At 45.8% G+C, this 15,314-nt stretch overlaps 2 protein-coding genes across 6 annotated transcripts in view; one reads left to right on the plus strand and one right to left on the minus strand.

Moving 5' to 3' along the window:
* The window catches only part of LOC133397015 (synapsin-3-like), a 77,528-nt gene that overhangs the window by 38,143 nt on the left and 24,071 nt on the right, over positions 1-15,314 (minus strand). For all 5 annotated transcript variants that reach the window (XM_061667397.1, XM_061667395.1, XM_061667396.1 and 2 more), the window contains 2 exons: positions 13,960-14,116; positions 13,597-13,686 (listed from right to left, as the gene is read on the minus strand). In XM_061667397.1, coding sequence (XP_061523381.1) covers positions 13,597-13,686; positions 13,960-14,116 — 247 coding nt within the window. The remainder of the gene's footprint in view (positions 1-13,596; positions 13,687-13,959; positions 14,117-15,314) is intronic.
* On the plus strand, positions 1,427-13,509 carry LOC133397017 (metalloproteinase inhibitor 3-like). The gene is made up of 5 exons (XM_061667404.1): positions 1,427-1,665; positions 7,344-7,426; positions 8,556-8,667; positions 10,151-10,272; positions 11,723-13,509. Exons 1-5 carry the CDS (start codon positions 1,539-1,541, stop codon positions 11,918-11,920), a joined length of 642 nt encoding a protein of 213 aa, XP_061523388.1. The 5' UTR covers positions 1,427-1,538; the 3' UTR covers positions 11,921-13,509.

Here is a 15,314-nt window from a genome sequence, read left to right on the forward strand (position 1 = left end):
CAAAGTTAGGTGCAGCTGCATCGCGAATGCCGATCTCGTGTCTCAACGGGGGAATGTCGCATATCTGTTATTTCAGACGTCAGGTCGGCAGGCTGAAATAATATCTGACAGGGCATTATCAATGAGTCGCAGCGGCCCAACAGCTTCACGTGCTTCCGCTTGATGTCTGCTGCTATTAACGTCGTTCAACCGGATCGGATCTGGCTTCTTAAATGAGAAAACGTGAAATGTCACATTGTTCTAATCTGCTGAGCAAACACTGACTTAATGTTTGGCCAACAGTCAGAATACATGTGAGAGAGACGGACATATTTGATGTGACTCATGCGTGAGGCATGAATGGAAAATGAAATCCACAGTGCCAGTTTCATCATTAACTCAAGTTCATCTTTTGAAAAGGGAGTCATGAAGTGACCAAACATCTCATTTGCAAGAACACGCTGCCAGTCATCTCTGTTAATATAATCTTTCCAACTTCTATGACGTTTACTGGTATTATGAAGACAAAGTGAGAAAATAAAGCTCACCCAAGAGAGTCTAACATGAGACAATCGTTAATGAAGGCACATTAACGGTCAAACTTGCTTAACGTGATAAGTCCTGACTTGGTTAGATAACGGTGAGCATCGTCATTCCTTAACATAGCTCTCGTCCAGTCTCAGCAGATAAGCCTCTGCGGCGATAACACGGTTGCACTCAGGTTCACCGAGACAGTCAGAGGCGGAAGAAGACGAGTTTAATTGGCTAATTTAACCCCGATCGTTGTGCTCCGCGAGGCCATTTGAGAATAGGCTCGGATTAAAGGAGACACTGATTGCTGCCTTCAAGGTCAGAGGCAGGCTGAGGCAGCAGTAGCTCATATCTTGTGCTGAAACATTTGCATATAATAGTTTAGATTGTGTTCCCGTTAAGTTGATTTACAACTTAAGTAAACATGCAAATTCCAGGCACACTTGCACTGCATTATTATGATTATTCTTTTTTTATCCATTAATGTTAAAGTGACTGATTGACTCAGCATTCACACAAAGTGCAATGATTAGTTCAGCTGCAGTGGGAAAATCATCCCTGCAACTATCCATCGATGTTCTGCTGTGTGGCAGAACATCGAGTCTTTTGTATTTTTTTTTAACCTACACCACACATTTGATACAGAGTAAAATAAGTACTAGAAGGTTTCTTATTGACGTTGTTTTTTTTTTTTAAGTTGATATAATTTAGAAAAATCAATAAATAAAGCTGCATCCTATTTCCCACATGGTTTTATCCACGAGTCGATCTTTTAAAAAGAAGGGGGCCCTGGGGGAGAAAGTTCCAGTAACATCATCAGGACATGATTGGTCGCCCCGCCCCCGGGCTGCAGAGGTGGAGGGGGGCGTCACCGCGTATCCGCGCGGCGCGCTTATATGTTACGCCGGCGCCGCTCTCAACCATCAGGGTGGAGAGACGCTCCAGCGACACTTGGACATAAAGCGCGCAGAACACACGCCGAGTCGCCAGCAGCAGCAGCAGCAGCAGTGCGGGGAAACGAGAGAGCAATGCAGTCGCTGTACCGGCACCTGCTCAGCCTGCTGTTCGTCGGCAGCCTGCAGCTCCACCGGCTCACCGAGGGCTGCTCGTGCGCGCTGACGCACCCGCAAGACGCCTACTGCAACTCCGACATAGGTGAGCGGCGCCCCGACATCACAGCACAGGCGGTCACACACGACGCACGCATTTCCAAGAGGTTGTGGAGGCACAGAAGGCAGCTCGTCAGCGTTTCACTCGGACTCGTTCAAATGCTCTTACATAGCAACTGCTTGTAATACAACGCAAGACTATTTTCGGTGAGCGCCGAGTATGAAATTGACGAGTTGGACAGTTTCCGACATGCGTGTCAAGCTTTTATGGATTTCGGCATCATCTGAGCATTTGGAGTTGAGGCGCGCTGGAGGGCGAACATCGCAGGTTATTCGCATATTTGAACTTGCACTGCGACTCCAGCATTTATTGTCATTCGTGAGTCGAGACAGTCACTCGGCATGTACGTAACAAGTTGCCTGTCGAGAGCGTGCTCGTATTGCTGCATGACGTCTTGGTGAAATTCGACTTGAAATGTGCCATTCAAAGGACACATGACGCGATCACGAGGCGCTGCAAAAAAAAAAAAAAAAAAAAAAAGCCGAACCTCGCGATTCAACCTCGATGAAACAATCGCGTCTTCGTCGAAAGCAAGCACGCAGACACACACACACACACACACACACACGCGCACAACCGCGTGTCACTTTTGGGAGTCCTGGTTTCTGCAGCTGGTGCCCCTTCACGCACACAAAAATGCAGCACTTCTGATTATGTTGCACTGGATAGGGATCACCACTAGGGGCCGATAGAAGTCATTATTAATATGATGTGCGTTGAGGTATGTTCGTTCATATAGATCAAAGTCGTTTTTGTTTGCGGGCTCAAACGTCATTACGGGCCGCTCAGAACTGGGATCGCATATGAATATACGTTTTGGGAAAGTGCAACGTCAATAGTTCGGACGATGCAGACAAGTGCAACAGTAACAGTCTCCAATATTATGATGTAAAAACACCAATGGTACTTTTAGTTTTGTACATGCTGTGCTGGTATTCACATTCAAACGAGTTTGACGTACTGCCAAAAAGCAACTTGACGCCTGATAGCCAGAGGCTGAGCCGCACTGTTCTTGTTTACGGAGTAGACGTGTGGCTACAGCTGTCCTGCTGCCCCTTACTTCATGTTTTGAATGTTTCGTCACAAAATACGTACTGTTACACACCCGATCATCGCCAGATCGCATTACACACATTATATCGCATTACTTCTTCCGCATGTATTGAGTTCGACACCTCGGATTTGATTTCCTTCCTCATGGGCCGGTCGGGACGCCTCCCTCCAATTCCGTGTTTACAATTTCGCCGGCGTCCACGTCTGGCAAAATCACATGAGCCCGTGAGCTGGATTTGAGAGATTGCAAGATCACGGGAAAATGGGAAAACCGCGTGAGAATGGCGCCCCGAGCGGCTCTCACAAGCACACGTCGCTGCGTGGCATTTATCCGCGCGTCACCTGACACTCAGCCACAACTTTCAGAAGAGAATTCACTTGACATTTCAAAAGAGCCATATAAATGCCTCACGTCATCATTCCTGCAACGGGTTTAGAGGGAGTGAAAAGGTTGTTTTTGCATCCATCTCTCCCAGAGAGGTTCAGATCTCTCATAGTACTAGGACCAGATCAGTTGCCAGATTCAGAATCTGGAACTGACTTCAGTGGGGACAGTGATCAATTACGAGTCACACAAATCTCTTTTTTCCGAGTTACTGGCTGAGTTTGAAACGTTCTGAGTTGTGACCTTCTGAAACAGCAGCTGGACCTGGGATTAATTAGCAAGTCCTATTTTGAACTTGAAAATTCCCAAAATTGAGAGGAATGTCCATCTTACGCAGTTGCCGTCAAAAGCGTTCAAACAAACATTACGTTTACTGACAGGTCAGGACGTAGGAGGCAGTTCGCGTGCGCCGCCGAAGCTTGTTCAAACAGGAGTCGGTGCGAAACGAAAAGGTTTGAGGCGCGAATGCCGCGAGGGAGAAACCCTCTAATTCCGACTGACAGGCCCGAATCCTCCCAATTTACAAGCCGTACTCCAGTTCAAAGCGTTTCGCTCTTGTTTTCTTGGCCTTGACCCATAATCACCCGCAGCCACTTCGTTTAGAGAATCTCAATTAGGGCTGCAAAGTGGGTTGTCGCAGTTTGTTTCTTGTCCGTCGTGGTTAGTTATCCGCAGAGTGCGCCTTTTGGCTTCAACTGCATCCGAGTCGTACGTTTGAATTTAGTACAGCGAGAGAGAAATATTGGTTGTTGTGTTCTCCGGGTTGAACTGTTCCCAAAGTGACAGAATAAAACTTTCCTACTCTGCAACTGGGCATCCGGCACCACACAATCAGCTGCTTTGAGGGCCCTCGTAGGCAGCCATCAAATTGCCGGCTCGAAGCCGCCCGTTCGCGAGGGGAAACGAGCAGGCCTTCTTGTCGCAAAACCCTCTGAAAGCAAGATACGGAGGAAGGCCTGGCAGCAAACCCTTCATTTATTTATTCAATATTGCTCCATAGCCACGTTCGTTCCCAAGCCCTTGGGGGTGACGGTAGCAAACCGACACCGTACGTGCGCCGTGAACCAGGTCAGTTGCAGGGGATTAGTGTGATTCGTGTTTATGCCTGGGCCCGGGATTGACGGTCAGGCACTGAGAGTAACAGCTCCTGCCCTGGCTTTGGTTTTTTGTTTTGAATTTTTTTTGTTTTGAATGTTTTATTTTTTTATGTGCATAGTGGCCCTTTGTCAAGCAAGTAGTTCCTGCTGGCTTTAAAACTTTGCATAACTTGGGGCTTAGTACATGGTGTACTAGTAATCGAGCCCTGCTGCGAACACTGGGGGGGGGGGGAAAGTGAGGAATTGACAACCCCCCGAAATGTTTCACAATTGCCATTATTAATAGTTTAACGCTGTAAATATACCACAAACAAGGATCCCAAAACATTTTAACATCATTTCAAACTAATGAAACAGAAGTGCCTTATGATTTGATTTTGAAAACAACACTGATGGGGGTGAAACTTCCACTTACAACCCAGCCTACGTACAAAGCTTGTCTCTCAGTCAGAATGTGTCATTTCAAGGTACTTCCTTGACACCAATTACCGTTTCCCATTTAAACAGGGCTCGGCGGCATCTTAGTGCAGTGACTCGAGCGAGGAGGAGCGCTTTCCACAGTTTTCCCTTAAAGTCGCTTCAAATACAAAGCCATGTCAACGGCTCCAGATTCCGTACACGGCTGACATGTTTGTCCCCTTGGCCAAGCGTATCAAATGTCCCACTCGTCACCGCCCTTTCTGATGCTCACAAGGCCGCCCGGGGTTTCACTATTTCAAACAGCCGGCGTGGAGCACACCGGCGACGGCACAACACGCAGGAATTAAAATAGAATGAGCGGTCTCCGACCAATTGTCTTTAAGCATCGTCACGTTCCTGAGGACATAATGCGTCATGTGGAATTCAACAAGACTCACTTCAACATTTACGGTGGCCGCGATGGGACGATTCAATCGAGTCGAGTGCGATGAAATTCAGAATTAAAAGAGCGCTACCGGGGATGGCGTAGATTATGAGGCAGGTATTATCAGTCCAGTGATCAACACTCCGGTTGCAGTTTTTCTTCTCCTCTTGACACAGCAGGGATTCATTTCCAGTGTTTATTTTTGAGCGCGGCAGTGTGTCGTCCTGAGAATTCCTCTTCCGCCCACTCGCTTCCCCAAACTTGGACCGGTTTTCCGCACGCTAACAATCACCGTCGTCCGCCTTCCGCCTTGCACTCACACATATAGCCACAAATGCCAATGAGTAACCGCGCGTTGTTCGCCGCGTGGTACGTAGGCCGAAATGAATGTTTAACTCAATTACAGGCTCACCTTAAGATGAAGCATTTGCATTGAGCTTGTGTAATCCTCCGCTTTCGGCGAGAGAAACGGAGAGAAATTAATTCGCTCGACAGACCCCGGTTACCTCTCTTATCTCGGATAAGCCTCCCACTGATGAAAATTGATGTCACATCCTCTGCGTTGGATGAATGTGCGTCACAGCTGCGGTGTCAGGACAGGCTGATGTGAGATCACTTTTTATAACTGGGTTAAATAAACACGCGTAAAGTGGACTTTTGGAGCGGTGAGATTTTACGTAAATATAGGAGGTCGGGGAGTCAGAGAAATCCTCTGTCCCCAGAGCAGCTGAGGCCCTTCGCACATTCCTCGGGATGATAGCACCGCCGCCGGCCAATTAGTGGCTGCTGTCCAACAAAAGGGGTCCTATCTGGATGTACTCGAGTTCAATCAGCTGACGTGCGGTGCCTTCAAACACTGACTAACTAACGTGTTTCCCCTGAGGTCTGCCGTCGTCGGAAAACAAGGATTTGGGGGTGAAGCTTAAAAAAGAAGTAACGGTAGTAAAATAATCTTGTTATATCTGCACAATCCTCTTTAACTGGGCTTTTGGTCTTCTGTAATTAGTCAGGAAAAGGTCTGTTAAATTGCACTTGGCTACATCTTGGAGAGGTTACGCAAGTAATGGCGCATTATTAGCAAATTCATGTCGCGGGAACTACTTTCAGTCTATTTTAGCATTGTAGTAACCTAACCTTTCTGAACTAGTTGCGACTCTGTCTGTGCAATTTGCAATTTGTGTCAGAAAGAACATACAAAAAAAAAAAAAACTGCGATACAATGGTCTCAGCCCTGCGGCTTTCACGGCAACGGCATACCAATTTTATGATCCAAAATGTTAGGTGTCTCCACCTGGCCTCGAGACTACATTGGGAATAGTTAACAGCTAACAGGTGGTTCTGCTGTTACGGCGACATATCCACGGGGACAAATGCGGCATGGCCCAACTTTATTAGACTCCACAATAATTCTTGTCTTCAATCAGGATCTTCATTATCTCGCGATTGCTTCCTTTAAGGGTTTTATTTCTTTCCCCATTTCCGTTTGCCTGGAGGTATTTCAGTTCGATAAATCCGGAGCAGGCAGCCAGGATGCCAGATGCCTTCTTTCTGCAGTTGAAAAGAATGAAAAGTCTCCACACTTTTTCACCCCACCCCTCCACCCCCTTCCCCTTCTGGGGAATGTGAACCCCCAAAGAATGTTTGAAGGAAATTCCACAGGCAGAAGATAACAAGCACGGTCAGTGTTAGTTGTGTCTGCGGCTGCCGGGCTGTGGGCAGCAGGTGAACTTCAGAGAGGACTGATCTCAGATGCGGGACCCCCAGGTCTGCTTGGGCTCAATTTACCGGCTCAAAGCATCGCTCGATAGGCCCTCTTGCTTCGACACGAGGGAAAGCAAACAAATCGCTGTCGGACAAGAGCATTTACATGAGGGTCCTACACGTAGATAAAGTCTTTGGAAGTCCCTGATTCCAATATAGAAGGCTGCCTGTTTTCGCAGGACTCGCACTTCAAAAGTTCTTCTGATATGACTGAGTTTGTCTTTTCTTTTTTGACATCACAATGGGGGTCTTACTATTATCTCGTGTATAAATAAACTCTAAATGTCTCTTTAGTGTTTCCCCCCCATTTGCCCTGCTTGGCAAACAGCGGCAATGCAGAAAATCGGATAAACGGATTAACCGCGGTGCCAGCCTGGTCCTGAAATGGTATTTATCTGTCCTTTAATGGCTCTTACCGGCCTGGGCACGCTGAGCTCAAAGTTGGACACCTGATAAAATGTGACAGTTGGTTGGAATCAGCTGCAAAAGTTGTTGACTAGGTGCTTCCTCTCACTCTCTGCAGTCATTCGCGCTAAAGTGGTGGGCAAGAAGCTACTGAGCGACGGACCTTTTGGAACAATGCGCTACACCGTCAAGCAAATGAAGGTGAGACGATCGACTCCACAAGAACAGTCAACCTCTTAAAACCTATTTGACTAATGTTTTTCTTCCATTTTCTTTTCGTGTCTCTATATTTGTTTGTTAAATCATGGCACAATCTGGTTTTCCACAAGTTTATATAAGAGAAATGTCACCATACAGCTTTTATTGGGATAACGACGACCATAACTAAGAGGCAGCGGTCAATTGTGGGTTTCATACACACCGCCGCCGTTTGACAGCTTGACGATGATGTTGTTTTGGAAAAGCGCATCACTTCCAATCTCCTTACATAATGCTGCATATTTCTCAAGAGATGCTGACATCAGCCCACCGCTTAGACAGGAGCCAGGCTGCAGGATTATAGGGCTTTGCAGGCATTACATCTCAACCAAACTCCTCATGTAAACATTCCGACAGTCCTACACGGCATGAGTGCAAATGGTGACAAATGCATTAAATGGCCTTTTCAACACTGGATTGCATTTTGATAGGACATGTTGACCTCTTGGTTTATTTATTTTGATTCCAGTCTGCTGATTTTTACTGTAAACAGGAGTGTTCCATGCGGGCTAATTAAGCATGCATTTCTTTCCAAATTTCAACAAAATCCTCTGAGAAAAATGCTGTCCTAAAGCCCCCAAATTTATGGGCTTAAGTAACAGTTTGTTCTGGGAGCGGTAAGTCTAAACATGGATTTCCTGTTGTTCCCAGACAAATAAATTGCACCGGAGGAAAGCCAACAGTTCTCAGGGCAAACACTGACTCCGCATACCTGAGCTAAATAGAGAGCGCCGAGGTCCGCGGCTTAGCCGTGAATATCGGGACGGCTTGCCAACACGGCATCAAAGTCGAAGCACATTACGCGACATAATCGTGTTATCTATGATTTGGTTAGGAGCACAGCACTAATACTCCTTTCTCCCACAAGGCATTCCTGAAGGAATGTCATCTGATAAAGCCGACATGCTTAATTTCATACCGGATTATTTATGTGGAGGCTAAGTAAAGGGCGCAGTGCCAGGGAGAGGGTACGGCACGGCACAAGTTTCTTTTTTATTTTTTATTTCCCCCCCCCCCCCCCCCCCCCATCTGTTAAACGTCGTTTAACTCAAGATTCGCTTATGTCTTACAGATGTACAAAGGATTCGAAAAAGTCCAGCATGTGCAGCATATTTACACGGATGCCTCGGAAAGCTTGTGCGGTGTCAAGTTTGACATCAACAAGTATCAGTATCTCATCACAGGTGAGTTGCATAACGGTGTTGATGTTGCACACTATTATAAGAGTAATCCAAAAAGCTTTCTACGCACTGGATAATTGGCGCGGCATTACATCGGCAAAAGTGTTGAGACATAGCTCAATTAAATAATGGGGGTTAGACTAATCTGCTTAGTTAGTGGGGAGCCTTAATTCTTGAGGCATATTGTACAATTTCATGCTTACAAACTTTATGGGAACAGTTTAGGAAACGTCAGTGTGACCGCTCAACACTCCCAATCAACCCAGTCAAACAGCTTTAACAAAAACCAACAAGTCTCAAGTCCAAATTGTGGAGAAACCTCCGCAATGAATTTTTCTTCAATTTTGAGTTCCTCGTGATTCAATGTACACGCAGTGTATTTGCATTAAAAAGGAATCTATATTACTAAAACACAAGATGAAAAAAAATAAGATGAAGAATTGTGATTTTCTTTGTTTCTAATTGCTTCTGAGAACAGGATGCTTTTAAGTGTCTCCGAAGGGAACTCCAAAACCCACTACCTCAGCGCATCAATTGTCAGAAGCCAGAGGGAACGTTTTGCTCTCAAACAACTTGTAATTACAAGCGAGCAGGAAGCAACTAGTTTTCAGTGAGGGCGTTTTATGACTTGCTATTTCCAACAGAAGTGCAGTTTACTTTGGACCCCGCGGTGCTTGGCATACGTAACCGACGTTAAGCTCTGACCTGTAAATACTGTAACTGCATCCCGTGGTGCTGGCGACCAGGCTCGAGGTTGCAAGGGGGTGGCGGCTATGTTTTTTCCGGCCCCGGTGCGAGTGACATCACCCCGGCTCTCGGGGCGTCTATATTAAGTCGTGCATATGATCAGAGGCAATTTAAACACGCGGGAATGCGGGAGGGGCGTCTTCGGCTTTCTTAGATGGCTTCGGTATTTCAGGAGCGCGTCTCGCACTCAACACGACGTTAGAAGTGGGCGAGCGACTCCATTGACTCCTGTGCGGGGATGCGGGGCGAGCTGGAGGTTCACAGAGATGGAAGGGAAAAAATTACTCGAGGGGGGGCGGGGGCTGTCAAATTCCAGCGTGGCGAAAACATGGTGAAGGGGACATACGCTAACATATACTGATGTTCCCGAGTGCTCGCGGGCTGCCGTAGAGCACCTGTCTCAGGAGTCGGTAAGCCGCAAACAGTCCACGGTGCCAAAAATAGACGCAAGATGACCTTTGGGTATTCAGAAATAGGGGCGATGCTTTAATTGGGCTTACTGTACGAGATGGTCTTCCCACGCACGGATGAATTGTGAAAAAAAGTTAAAAGTAGCACCGTTGCTCTCGTCCACGGAGCGATAATTAAGAATTAAGTCATTCACTGCCAGCGTGGATATTTGACTTCTGAAGCCGTCAATGGCAGTGAATGTGTTAAATACTGTCTCCAAAACTGTTTTGCCAAGTCGGGCTGCTTATTGACAAACAGTAAGCGACCGACGTCCTTGACTATTTCCCAGGCCGGGTGTACGACGGCAAGGTGTACACGGGACTGTGCAACTTCAATGAGCGGTGGGAGCGCCTCTCGTTGGCCCAGAAGAAGGGCATCAACCACCGCTACCAGCTGGGCTGCAACTGCAGGGTGAGTGGAAACCAGTTAGCCAAAGCCCTCCAAGGACATGAAGGCTTAAAGTCCAGAGACAGAAGAGGGGAGAGGAGGAGGAGGAGGGGTTCACAAATACTGCGACTTATTATTTAGGATCATAGGGGAAAGAAAACATATCTTGAATAGCCATTAAACATTGTCCAGTGCTACTGCTTAACTAGATGACCTTGACGGTTGCATTGCTTTTGCCTGATTTCCAGTTTTAATACACATACGTAAGACATAAAACAAAGGCATATAAAGGGGTGTCCCGTACAGCTGCTCGCATCGTCGACTACGGCGGATCCTTACAAAAACCCACTTGTTCCCAGCACCTTTAAGGAAGCCGCCCCTCGCGTTGAGAAAAGACTATCCGTCAAGCCCTCACTGAAGCCCAAACATGACAAAAGTTGTTCAATGCGAGAACCTTCGAGTACACGAAAGCGTTTCTTTTCCACATGTTAAAATGACTCCAAAGCAGGAAGTTACCCATCTCTCAAGCGTGGAGGACAATCTCTCCAACATTTAAACACCCAAATTGGGAAGCTGAAATTGGACTTAATTTGTCACATTCAGATCAAAACAAGCAGCTGGCGACTGTGACTTTCTGTCAATAAACGCCGTTTCCGTTCATTACCTCTTTGAGAGGTTAGACGGCGTAAATCTTCCTTTTCAAGCGTGTGGGCTTTTTGTGCTAACACCTGGAGGGGAGAGAGTTTAAAGAATCCTTTGGGAGCGAAGGAAAAACATCTCACTGCCTGAAGCAGATGGTGAAAGCTCATTTGGCATCGAAGGCCTCAATGAGTCAAATTTGTTTCTCGCAAAAACTGCCTTTCTTAACATGGCATGTCAAATCTATTTCTTGGAATGATTGAAATGAAATTATTCTTCAATAAATCTACTTTGACATCATATAAAGGCTGCAGTGTTTCCTCGCTATATCGCGATTTGTTGGTCGCCCCCCAACTATTTTGCAGATAATTTTTCTTCTAGGTTTTTACAGTTTTATTATTTTCTGCAATGCCCTTGCATGTGGGAAAGGAGAGCCACAGCCGCCAATGCACTTTTCAGCTGTTTTTTTTTTTGTTTGTTTTTAACGCCCAGAGGACAGTAGATGAAGGCACTGAGCACACTCCCGAAGGAGCTGCTGTCAGCCACAGCTCACGGCCAGAGACTCACACGAGGACTCGCCGACGTTGCACCCCACCCCACCAGGCCCCGCCCCTTAGAGGCACAAACACACACACTACAATACATGCAGAGTTTCATGCTTGCAACCTTTCCATTTTTTTGCTGAAAATACATTTCCAGTGTTTTTAGTGTGTTTTCAAAGTATTTTTTGGAGTGTATTTTCTTAGATTTTCACCGACTGCGGGTAGGTCTGGAACTGGGATAAACCGGGTTCACTGTAGTAGCGTCGTTCTTACTTGTGTTTCTGTCCGTGTAGATTAAGCCCTGCCACTACCTGCCCTGCTTTGTGACCTCCAAGACCGAGTGCCTGTGGACGGACATGTTGTCCCACTTCGGCTATCCGGGCTACCAGTCCCGACACTACGCCTGCATCCAGCAGAAGGAGGGCTACTGCAGCTGGTATCGGGGCATGAATGCCCGCGATAAAACGGTCGTCAACACAACTGACCCCTGAACCCCGCGCGAGTCCTGGCTGAACAAATATCGCCTCCCCTTTGACGCCATTTTGTCCCTTGTATAGTATTGCAGGACTTCCAAAACTGTCTCACGTTTAAGGGCAAAAAAAGAAGAAGAAAAAAATTGATAGCCAATCCATTACAGTGCCTGTTTTGTAGCACTTCTGATTGATTTTTGTTGTTTTTGTTGTTTGTTTTGTTGCTGTTGTACAGACTGCCCAGTCAAACTTTACAATTGCAAAATCCGATATTCCATTGGGGTTCAATGGTATTAAAAAGGCAACTTTAAATAAGAATGTATGATCGTCATCTCGAACGCTACTGGGATCTTCAGCATTCGTGTAAATTGACACAGACCGCATCATTGAAATCAATGAGCTAAGCCTATAATCGCGGCCATTTGGCGCATAAAGGCAGGTTACAAATTGTCCCTTTCAAAAGCAATACAGTACCATATAACTTTAAAGTACACTAGCCGTACTGTACAGATCAGGTGCCAACGTGAAGTGTGAGATCTCAACAAATGCCGCATCTTATTTCGGATTAGTTCCGTTCCCATTCTCTCGGTAGTGCGGTAGACACTGATGGTGTTCCCAGTCTTCACTGGAGGCAGAATAATATGTGGGGGCACTGATGAAATCAGAGCAATGCTTAAAAAAATATATATAAATAAATACGTCTGTTACAGTGCCGGCGCACGGAAAAGCTACATGTTGTCCAGAGATGGTGAGATTTTATTTTTTATTGTACATAAGCTACAGAAATGAATTATCAACTAAACTGCAACCTCTGTAAAACATTTATTTATCTGGATCAGACGGTAGATTTGCTGTGGATGTATATATATATTTTCAACAAAAGAAAAACAACCAATTGTCCTGAATGGAAGACCAGCATCTTCAAGCTGAATGTCGTGTTGTTGTTTTTGAAAGTGTGATCATCATTTCCTTGTTTGGGACTCTTCACAAACCAATCCGCAATATACAGAGGCTTTCAGATATTTTTCTTGTCTATTTTCAATCTTTTTGTATGGAAACTATTCGAAATCGACACATACAGTATATAAACGTAACAATATTCTCACTAAATTCATTCTTCGACTGCTTTTTCTTATTTTTCTTTCCAGAGCAGTGTCTTCAGTTCATTCCATTAAATTGATAGACACACATTTGCCTCAGGATTGGAAGAACAACCTTATCGCCACTACAACAGCACGCATGACTTTGAATGCAGCACTCAACGCTTTAGCCTCGTCAAATATTCGTTCAGCCAATTGGACAAGCGTTTAAGGACACTTTTTTATTCGGTGTAAATCTGAGGATTTTTCATCATTGTGCGACAGTGTGACGTTGTGCTATTTATATCAATGCAGACTAAATTGGTAATGAGGCGTTTCCTCTGACTGAGGCATTTGTGTGTCCTATTCTGTGGTTCACATTTCTGTAAATATACTGTCTCAAGTTTGATCCTTATGAGAAAAAGAAAAAAAAAAATCCAATCAAGGAAACCGTGTACAGTCTGTGTGTGAACGCTGTTTCCTGAAGTATGACTATTTTATATTTTTATAATAAAGATTGAATGAATATGAGCTTGTGTGCGCATGTGCTTTGAACCCCCCCCCCCACACCCCCATACTGTACTTTTTGCATAAAAGTAATAATTACAGGGCACTTACCATCTGCATGTAGTTGGCATAGAAGGTTTGTTCATTCAGTGGGAATTTCTCCGCACCGAGGGAGTGGTAGATCTTTATCATCTGAGAGAACTGCAAGACAAATGATAAACTGTCTTAGTTAAGCGAGCACATCGTTTAAAAAGCAACAAGAATGTGAGGCCGCCCCCTTTTTTCACTGCAGTATTTTGAATCGTGAGTCATAATACGAGTCCCTGGAGGTCACCTGCCTTGCCAGCTCCAGAGACAGGTGTTACAGCTCCATTCGAAAGCCCAAATAAAATCAGCTGCCGAGGGAGGGAGGGAGTCACGACACCTCGGCGGGGGTTCAAGTAGTGCAAAACGGACCGCTAATAATTGACTTACCACCCAAGGCTTGCCGCAGAAGTTGTAGATGGAGAAGAGGGAGTTGACGCTCGGCACGCCGCCAAAATGCAAGCCGATGACGAGGTTCCTGAAGTCCTCTCCCGGCACCATGCTGTAGGCATGCTGGCGAATCAGGACGAAGTCCGGTTTGAAGGACCTGAACGTGGATCCGCATGAAAGCAATCGGAATTGGAAATACTCTACTTAAGCACGCCTAATTACAGTCCCCGTTTATCGTGTGGGATACAGTTCAGACCCAGCCTTAATAGGTGAAAATCCGCTTATAGAGACCATAAAAAAAAATCACAATGAAAACATTTAAACTTATTTAACACACTTTTGAAACACATTGTAAGCTTATTTGAGCACAGGCAAAACAGTATTTGCAAGCATAAAATGTATAGAAAAATGTATTGTCGGGTCTGTATATGTGCCATTAAGAGGCGGAGCCTCGTGGGGTGGGGTGTGACATCAGCGAGTCTGCGCGTGAGCTGTGGTCCGACAGCAGCTCCTGCGTGAGTGTGCTCGTGTTTAGGTGTTGTACTGCTTTCCCGCCGTTAAATAAGAAGCTGAGAAATATCTGCCTCGCCTTTCCTACATGTGAGGCCATTACAGTAAGTACAGTAAAAACCCGTCAAAAACCAATCACTATAAACCGCAGATTCTTTGGGAGCACAATGTCGGCGAATAAGCAGATTTTGAGTGAACTCGCTGATGAAAATGAAAAGAGAGACATTTAAAAAGAGCCTTCAATAGAATGAGGTTACCATGCATCGCCGTCCTCCTAACACCACGCGCGTTGCCTTGAATTGATCCGTATCCGTCATCGCTCTTTTCATCAAGAATGACCTCCGTGTTTTACACCTCTGCCCCCGGCGACATATGCTTCAAATGGACGTTTCCGCCACGGTGGCTCGGTCCAGGGGAATAGCTCTGTCGGCGCATCACCGCACCGCATCTGGACCCGGCGTCCACACTCGGGAGCTCGATTATCCACCGGCTGTGTCGGGTGAAGAAATCCCCCGGAGAGCGCCTAATCTTTTTGGACTATCTATCCAATTAACACAGCCTAATCCTTCCTTTACAAATTGTTCTGGGCCAGGGGCCAAGCAACCCAACGGGTACCTGAGTGAAAGCCGCACACATTTTTAATCACTTTGGGATCAATTCCGTTTGGCTGAAACAGAATTGCCGCTAACCTGTACTGTAACATTTCAGCGCAGATAAAACACAACCGTGCATGGATTTTACTGGATACTAAAATAAAATTAACCTATTGGTTGTTATAAACATGGTTTGCTCGCTGGAATGCAACAAAGTAACAGGTTGGATATCATTTTGTACTGTTGTGACTC

Source organism: Phycodurus eques, chromosome 22, assembly GCF_024500275.1.
Source record: "Phycodurus eques isolate BA_2022a chromosome 22, UOR_Pequ_1.1, whole genome shotgun sequence".
In the NCBI taxonomy this organism is placed as follows: Eukaryota; Metazoa; Chordata; class Actinopteri; order Syngnathiformes; family Syngnathidae; genus Phycodurus; species Phycodurus eques.